Source organism: Notothenia coriiceps, unplaced genomic scaffold (genome assembly GCF_000735185.1).
Source record: "Notothenia coriiceps isolate Sejong01 unplaced genomic scaffold, NC01 NC01_scaffold00006676, whole genome shotgun sequence".
NCBI lineage: Eukaryota > Metazoa > Chordata > Actinopteri > Perciformes > Nototheniidae > Notothenia > Notothenia coriiceps.
The window spans coordinates 27,793-37,572 of NW_011339377.1; the positions used below are offsets into that span (position 1 = coordinate 27,793).

General features: G+C 39.7%; 1 protein-coding gene across 1 annotated transcript in view; it reads left to right on the forward strand.

Moving 5' to 3' along the window:
* The window catches only part of wnt6b (wingless-type MMTV integration site family, member 6b), a 25,672-nt gene extending 20,235 nt beyond the window's left edge, over nt 1-5,437 (forward strand). Inside the window, exons 3-4 of the mRNA XM_010769209.1 lie at nt 1,585-1,889; nt 3,094-5,437. Coding sequence (XP_010767511.1) covers nt 1,585-1,889; nt 3,094-3,555 — 767 coding nt within the window. The 3' untranslated portion in view covers nt 3,556-5,437. The remainder of the gene's footprint in view (nt 1-1,584; nt 1,890-3,093) is intronic.
* Nucleotides 5,438-9,780: the final 4,343 nt, after the last annotated feature.

Here is a 9,780-nt window from a genome sequence, read left to right on the forward strand (position 1 = left end):
AACACACAATTATCCTTGTTTTTATTTATTTGTTTAATTCTATAATCTCGGGCTTTTTTGCCGTCCTTCAGGAACTGAATTTCACAATAAANTTCCATAATCTCGGGCTTTTTTGCCGTCCGTCAGGAACTGAATTTCAAAATAAAAATAACCGGAAACAGACGTAGGCCTATAAGGGACATTTCTGATTACCCAAGATCCTCAGCTATGGTTTAAGCTCGCTGATTGGATGTCTTTAGCCGCAATGCATGTAGGGATATGGTGTTAATGCGATATGAAATCCGAAAAACTTTTTTTTAAAAAGAAAATAATACTTTACTCCGATCAATAGATTAAATGTTGAGACTATAACACGAAATGCCGTGAGACTGGGTTGAATGGAAACGCAGCATAAAGTGAGCCTGGCCTACCAAGGCCTAACCATACCGTACTAAGCCGTGCTAGGTTGTGCAGTGGAAAAGTGCCATTAATGTACCCGACAAAGACCAGAAAGAATTCATTAGATATTTACGACTATGCATTTTCTTATTTCTGCCCAGTAGGTCACTCAGAATCTGTCATAGCTGCAATAACTGAGGATAAAGACGTGTTGAGCTGAGGGGTGAGAATGATGCTGTAGCCACCGGCGAGGACAGACGATCAATTTGCAGTTGTGGTTGGACATGCCTTTAGCAAGGAGTGTAAAGCTCTGAACCAGAAATAAACCAGCAGCTGTGGTGTCTATGAGTGTACATGAGAGAGTGAGAGATAGCCATGCTCTCAGCACCACAAATCCAATGACGCCTGAGATTGTAGTAATGGACCAGGAGTGAGAGAAAGATGCTTTCATCCTGTTCCATGAAGCTGCAATATGGACTGACTGGAAGGAGAGACAGATGCCTGGATAAATGGATGGATGGAAACTAGCTTCTTTAACTTGTAGTTGTCTGTCTCTTTTCTCCAGTTGTTGTCCTGTGATTGATTAGGAGTATGATCAACAAATATCTGAAAGTGGTTTGGTGTAATTTGTAGGTATTTACCATGTGCATGTCATTTCACGTTGTTGTTTAGACATTTGGAAAAAAAATAACTTGTGTCTTCTTTTGACACAGGCATATAAAGAAGTCTGTGCCTCTGTGTATTAGCACATTTTGATTGATAAGTCTAATTTCCAAAACATATCAGTTGAAATGAATGGCCCTGTTTTCAACCACCTGTTTACATTTAGTTTTTAACACAGTATCCTATTTCATGAAGGGATTTTGGGAATATGCGTATGCTACCTTTTGCTTATAGAAACAGCTAAGTTAGCCTTGTCTTGGGTTTAGCGTCCTGGATTTTGAAAGAGAACCAGACACTGACTATATAATTACAGAGATCCTCCAATGATCTTCCACAGCCATGGGCACATAGAGCATGTGACCAGCCTTTTTGTTAACCGCAGAAATAATCCTTTTGGAGCAACTTTGACATCTTGCCTTATAATATTTGTGCTTTTTTGGTAGTGAGTCTGCCATGTTTGTAACTTCATGCTGGATTAAAAAAAAAACTTTGGAACCATTAAATACCCTAAAACCCCTGTTCTGTTTGTCCATTCTACTGTAGATATCCGGGAGACAGCGTTTGTCTATGCCATCACAGCGGCCGGTGTGACCCACGCCGTGACCCAGGCCTGCAGTATGGGCGACCTCCTGCAATGTGGCTGTGAAGCGACCAGGAACAGAGCACCTCCAGAGCAGTCCTCATCTTCCCCCCCTGGGGACGGAGTCAAGTGGGAGTGGGGGGGCTGCGGGGACGATGTGGAGTTTGGTTATGAAAAGTCAAAACAGTTCATGGACGCTAAGAGGAGAAGGGGCAAGAGTGATATTAGAACACTCATTGACCTGCACAACAACGAAGCTGGGCGACTGGTAAGACATTGTTTCAGAATGATTACCCTAGCAGTTTCTTTGTTAATCTTGAATTAGTAGAATTAGTTTGAACATGTGTTGTGTACATATATATATATATATATATTATTATTATTATTGGACATAAGCTATATTTTAACTGCTACTACTGTGCTGTATTAAACACTAATGTGATATTTCACGATACTCTCAAACATTTGAGCAGCAAAGGTGTTGCTTATGCTGTGGAATGTTCCATCATTCCACGAACATGCAACAAGAAAGACATTGCCCCCAGCCATATTTGTGTAGTGGAGTAAGCTGATATTCTAACAAGAATCATGTTTCTGAAACACAAAAACAAGAGTGTGCCAAACATTTTGTTTTCAAGCCTCCAAGGCAGGTAGTTTCTAACGTTTCCACAGCCCCTGTATAAGTTTAAAGTTCCTCTTTGTTGCCTGTATGAATGCAGAGTGAAGTATGGCCTCCATAAGTCAACATGCTACGGAGAGAGAGACTCAAGATGAAGTAGCTATTGAGAGAAGTTAATTATGTTCATTTGAGATACAGCTCGGTAAATCTTCCCATTTACTTTTAGCTGTCAGTGTTTCTTCTCCGTTTGTTACACCCACTTTCAGAAATGTTGACACATGCACGAGCGTCACAAAGTTCACTTTAGCTGGGGTCAAAGGCAGGTAGAGAGAAGAGGGGAGGATTTTGGGACCTAGTCCAATTGTAGCATTAGCAAAAACAAACCATTTGAACAAAAGGAGAGAACAGCACACAAATGCCCAGAGGTTGAGAAATAAGCGTGCTGTGATGCGTGCAAATGTCTGTTTGTGTGCAAGCATGCGTGTATACCTGTATACACGTTTTGCAAGCGTGTGTGTCTGAAACGGCAGGTGTGTGTGTGTGTGTGTGTGTGTGTGTGTGTGTGTGTGTGTGTGTGTGTGTGTGTGTGTGTGTGTGTGTGTGACCCGGTGGATTTGTCTGTGATTTAACATAAAAACACAATAATAACTGACTTTCTTTAGAGAGCTCATCATTTGAAAAAAAGCTGTCCAGTTTCACTTTGGGTTAGAAGTTTTGAAGTTCCTTTTGTCACATTATTTTCTGTTTGATCAACCTTGTTTATTCCTCCATATTAATCAACCATTTCCCCTCCCTCACCTCTCTCCTTACCCCTGCCATCCAAAACCCACCTATTCCTTATTCTCCTTTCCAGGCTGTGAAGCTCTACATGCGGACAGAGTGTAAGTGCCACGGCCTGTCGGGATCATGCACCTTGCGCACATGCTGGAAAAAGATGCCTCATTTCCGTGAGGTGGGCGACCGCCTGTTGGAGCGCTTCAACGGAGCTTCGAAGGTAATGGGAGGCAACGACGGAAAGACCCTGATCCCTGTTGGCCAGAACATTAAGCCACCAGATAAGCAGGATCTGATCTACTCAGACGAGTCGCCCGATTTCTGCCTTGCAAATCGGAAAACTGGTTCACTGGGGACACGAGGGCGCATGTGCAACAGCACAGCCATGGATATCAGCGGCTGCGACCTGCTGTGCTGCGAGCGCGGCTACAGCGAGGAATCAGTGGTGATAGAGGAGAACTGTCTGTGTCGTTTCCACTGGTGTTGTGTGGTCCAGTGCCAGAAATGCTCGGTCCAAAAAGAGCTTAGTCTCTGTCACTGATGAACGAATGAAGTAAGGTCGACAGCAGTCAATATGACTTGGTTGATTATATTACTTATATTACTTCTATTGCATTTGGAGGTGTTTGCTTTAGTTTGGTTTGTGTTAAAGAAGGATAGGGTTTGGACTTTTATATCAAATACATTTTGATATTGCTCCACAAAATGTATATTTCCTAATACTTGCTATTTGGTTCCCAGGAATTCAAAGAGAAATAAAAAGTGTGCCAAAGGTTCAAAAGGTACAGAAAGTTAATGCACCCACATTGAAACAATAGGAAGTGGTTTAAATAAGTAATAACAAGTCAACAGAGAAATGGTTCTTCTTGCTCCTTGAAGCTTATGCTTCTTTCCAAACTAACTATTTTTTCTTTTTCTTTTATATGAAAAAGGACCAAAGAGTGTGAAAATGTGTATTTTCCATATTAATAAAAGAGGAGGACTTTTGCTAGGAGGTTTTCTTAGTGTCACTTCCACTAATAGTTCAACAGCAGAGCTTGATGTTAACTGTTTTCTGATACCAAAGAGTTTGAGTTGTTGCTAAGCCTGTATAAACTTGTCAAGCTTCCCTTTTTCACATGGTACATGGATTTATCAGGCAAAGTTCTTAGGAATATATGCAACAATGGGTCCCTGACAAAAAGAGGTACACAAAAGCAGCCTTTGGTTTTGTCAGGTTAAGTGACAACTGCCAGCTTTAATCAGCTCTAGCTAGCCAACTTGTTACAGGAATAAGCTAGTTTAAGTGCAGTCTCAAAATTATTTGTTTAAAGAAATAAGCAGCTATCTAAATAAGTGGGAGCTAAATCGATTCTACAGGCTTTGATGTAACTCAGCTATTTAGCATGCTTCTTAGGCTATTTAGCAAACATGTTGGTCTTTATTTTTTTCTCTCTACTACTTGCTTGCTATTTTATACTGTGTCAAAAACATACAAAAAAAGGGAAAGGGTATCACAGTATCATTTTTGAAGAACACTGTCAACACCATGTTTTGAAGGTGTGGAGCAAAGACTGTTATTTATATAAAGATATGATGACAAGACTACTCACTTCCATCTCTCTCAGAAGCACTTTGGACATGATGGACTCCTTCAATAACCTAAACCCTTTGCGGTCGCCCATTTCTATTAAACCAAAAGAGAAACCTTCATTCACATTGTTCGGTATGGAGAAAATGTATATAATGTATTTTGTTTATCTGTTATGATATACAGGGCTAATGTAATAATGCACTTTGGATGTTAGCTTTCGTTTGATACTGTATTTGGATATGTGTGTGAGTGTGTGAGAGAGGAAGTGTTTAAATGTGTTTGTGCAGTTTGGCCAGTTATCACTTCAGTTGACAGTACCTATTATATATCTTTAAGAAGCTGTCTGATGTTAAACTGCATCATGTTGGTTATTAAAAGCACACTGCTCTTTGACTCTCAGTCTCTGTGTGAGGCAGACAAGATCTTTTATTTGTTCCTTTTCAGAGAAGGTGTGTTCCACATAAACCTGTCGTCTAATTTACACCTGGATTTTATTACCAGATAATGTACAGTAAGTATACTGAGCTATAATAATACTTTGTCTCCAGTTTTTCCCTTAAGGAAAATCATCTTGTTCTGATCTTAATGTATGTGTTTCAGGAAGCTTTCATAATTCAAACCCGACTGTTACTGTTTATTTTATTATCTTCTGTATGACTTTTTGAAGAGCCAAACAAAAGACCAGTGAGTGACAAGTGTAAGGATGGCTGTATGACTTAAATACGTGCAGAGCCAATCACAAGGACAAGACACAGCTGGGGAGGGCGGGATAAACACAAAGGCACCAGGTTGTAAGAATAAGGTAATCATACAGGCAGGAACTGACATAACGCAAAGGGAGACCACTTTTCAAAATAAAACAGGAAACACAGCCAAATTGATAAAGTGAAAGCAGGAAGGAATCACTCATCCATGTTAAGCTTATCCATACATGAACAAGGCCCCTATCTCACAATGACTCATGACTTTAATTGTTTGCACATTGAACCTGTGCAACTTATTAAACTGTTAGGATGATTATTGCAGCAACAGTTTGAATTTTTTTGTGGAAAGAACACACATGTATTTAATATTTGATTGATATTATAAAATAAAAACGCACACACAGTGTTAATGGAATGGACGCAATACACATACGTACATGGTGTTTAAGGTATCTTACATGGTATCTTGGTGAAATGGTTTTCTTTTAGTCATTGTTACTGAAATGTTTTATTCAGTAAATAAAAGGCAGCATGATGGTGGTAAATATGAGCAATAATTTAGCAACAGTAGTCATAATATGGCATATCTGGCTGATGTTAAGTTTTAAAGGTTTCATTTTTATAACTTTATTAGAATACAAGAATGACTCAAGAAAAAAATCACAATGACAGTGCTGTGTGTACTGTGCACTTATTTATCTGACCTGTCTAGTGACATAATTATAATACCATTAAAATATCTGCATGTCTTCAGTTAAGCACATTCAAAGAACCTATAGACGTAACCAGGTTTGGAATAAACTACAGCATGTATAGCAAGTGATTAAAAGCAAGGCGCAGAATGGCGTTGTCACCATGATGTAAATAATGTCATAAAAAATATTATATATAACTACATAAATCAACCCATCTTGGCTTTTGTTCGTGTCAAATCATTGTCCCCTTGATTTTTCATCTATTTAAAGATTTATATTGTCCATGTTTGGTTTACATTTCATTATGCTCTTCATTTTTGTTATTCATCAGAAATATTTTCATATCTGGATGTTATGTTATATTTTTCGTCTTGCATATAACTACCGTTTGACTCACATTCAATAATCTATTCAAATAAAAAGTAAAACATTATTGTTTTCATATCATCTCATTCATTTTGTCTGGGATGTGTAAGGTGGCCAACCCGTGCAAATCCGTACAACAGACCAAAACAATTCCATTAGGAGAAACTATCAAAATCTTCACAACTTGACAACACATCAGTAACATTTAGAAACCATTTACCAACTTGACGAGCCATGTGGATTTTTTTTAATAAAAACAATGCATAAACAAAACGTTGCAAATAAAAAAACGGAAACAGGGTCACTAAAAAGTGATGCGAAGAGCTGTGACCGGAGCAGTTGTTGATGTTCGGGTTTTATACATTTGTCCCACTTTCACTGGAAACTAACCTAAAATGTACGTTTTATTGGCTTGTTTTAACAATGTGATCGCATGATTCCTTCCGATATTATTGCAGATCTGGAAGCTAGCTAGATAATATAGCTTACCGGGTCATTTCAAATATACTGACATAAAGTAACACTTTCAATTATGAATGAGTGACAGTTGACCAACTTTATAATTCCTAAATGTTTTAAAAATGTTTTAAACTGCTGGATGTTTTGGGCCGCTGTAACACATGTGATCCTGTTGGCCACAGATATGACTTGATGAGACCCTTCTTTTCTTAATGTAATAGTGATGAATGTTTCAGTATGTTTGTACAGTATTCAAACTATGTTCACATACACAGGTGCGCATACAATTAACAAAGTACAAAGACCCCATGCACAACATGTGTTGTTGGGGTAATTGTCAATTCAACATTTTGTATTTATACAGACACATTTCATATCAAACCTCTTTACTAAATAATCGATCAAAGCAGCCAAATTAAATAGAGACGTCACATATTTAGAGACTTATTAAAAAACAGGCACAGGGCCGAGTCAGGTTTTAACTTCAGTGATGGTTATCACCAAACTAGATCCCTTCTGCAACTCAGCGAAGAAAAGAGGTGTTGTTTTGAGGTATTTATACCGTAGAAATGAAAGGACAAGGAGGAAAAAAAAAGTCAGCCTGAATTGGTTTAAGCTGTACAAGTTGACACAAGTTCATATTTTCCTGGAATTTGTTGCACTGTGGTGTGTAGCAAAGTTGGGCCAGTTTAAGACATGGAGAGGTGGAAGAAAATGCCATGTTGCCATACAATGCCATACCACTTGTTTCCTCATATCTTCCCTTCTGTAGATCCTTTGCCCTCTCCTCTTGTCTCTTTATATGCCTTTATTTCCTCCTCCATTTCTTCCTATCCTTCTCTCTTGGGTCCTTTCCTTTCCTTTGCTTACCTCTCCTCGTCTTTTCTCCAGTTCTTGTCTTGTCTTTTCTCTCTCCTCTCCTCTAATATACTTATCTCACTTCTCTTTTCTTCTCTGTGTCATTCTCTCCTCATCTTGTTTAGTTCTCTCGGCTCCTGTCCTCATCTTGTTGTTTTACCTCAATTTGTCTCTCCCTTCCTCATCTTGTCTCCCATCATCTCGGGTCTTTTCTTCTTCTCTTCTCATCTTGTTTCCTCTCATCACCCCTTCTTGTTCTTTCCTTTTCCCCCCACATGTATGCTGTCCCAATCTTTTCTTTCCTCTTCCCTTTCTCTACTTTTGTCCTTTAACTTTCATCTCCTCTCCTCTCTTCTGCTTATCTTGCTTTGTCCCCTCTCCACTAGCCTCCTCTCCTCTTCTCTCTCTCTCTGTCTTTAAGCTCTACAGGCATTCACTGCTGCATGGAGGAAGCCAGAGAAAATAGACAAGTGAGGAGATAGATTTATTAGAGCATTGGTATAAATATGGTATCTGTGTGCATGTGGCTGCATGTGTCTGTCTTTGTCAGTGTGTGTGTGTGTGTGTGTGTGTGTGTGTGTGTGTGTGTGTGTGTGTGTGTGTGTGTGTCTTTCTGTGTGTGCAGCCAGGTTAGAATGGCTGTATTTTTCCAAGAAATAATGCCTACAGAGTGCAACAAGGGCACTACTTTAGATGTTTTACACACACACACACACACACACACACACACACACACACACACACACACACACACACACACACACACACAGCATTAATGAAGGGTTGCCACAGTAAATGGATCTATAGTGATATGCTGCCGACAGTCATTTCCGAAGATCAGTCAGATAAGTAGATTCCTCCTAGAGTCCTAGGTGGTCTGCTGCCTTTATTCACCATGCAGTACCTGTACATTTGTGTGTGTTTTGTGTGTGTTCCCTTTTTGAAAAACAAGAACAAAACCTTAAAACATGGATAGAAAAACTAAGAAATGTGTGTTTGGGGAAATGAGTGACAAGGGAGGGGATATTATTAATGCATAGAGCAAAAGGGAAAGGAGGGAAACTAGGAGAGACAGATAAAGAGGGAAAAAGAGACACACAGAGAGAACTTAGAGGTAACCCGACACTATAATGCTTCTCCATTTGTGTGAACTCCTCCAATTCTCCATCAATCTAGCAGTGAGATGTTGCTTACACAAAGGGCACATCTCGAGATCAACTCGGTGTCGGATTTTCATCTGATAGCAACGACTGTAATTACAAGAGTGGGAGAAACCCACACATATGTTTAATACAGACAGTGAAATTAAGCAATCTTGCTTGTTTTAAACATGAAATATGCACTAAAAGTATAATTTGACATGCTTTCAAGATTCTCGCATTTGCACACATCCACATGAACACACGCGCGCACACATGACCTCCGGTTTGGCTCGGTGTGGTTTTGGAGAGACAGTGATCTTTATGAGTTAATGCAGGCCCTGGAGGTGATGGCTCAGCTGCTGCACAAGTTCCACGGGCCACCCAGCTAGCATGCCAATGCTAAGAGATTTAATAGTCCATTATGTGCAAGACATTGCATCTCAGCCTTTTAGACCCAGCTTGCCACAGGACCCTAAAATGACATTTACTGTACAACAAAACACATCAGGAGTAAGACTTATCACGCACAGGGTTGTTCCCCAAACATGAACGTTAAGCCAGATAAATTGCCCTGCAGATAAAGCTCGGCTAGGTTTTTAAAAAAAAGAAGTATTTTGGCAAATATCCTCCTTCAGAAATAAACTTTTAGAGAAAATATGAGCGCTTTCCTCAAGGAAACCTGTCATCATTGCAACATCCTGAAATAACACTTGCTGCCTTGAGAAACACTCGCTGACCCCCATCGTTGTCGTGGGTGGATAAACACTGAGATGACCTCGCAATGTATCTCATGTCTTTTACCCCCCGCCTCCCCGAAACTCCCCGCATCTGTCCCACATCTCTCTCTGTCACGTCATTCCTCGGTATTGTGTCATTTATCAAACTCTGTAACTGTCTCCTCCCCTTCCCTATGTTATCTTGGGTTGTGAAAACATGGCCGACAGAGGTTGGTGGGAGATGAGGGTGGTT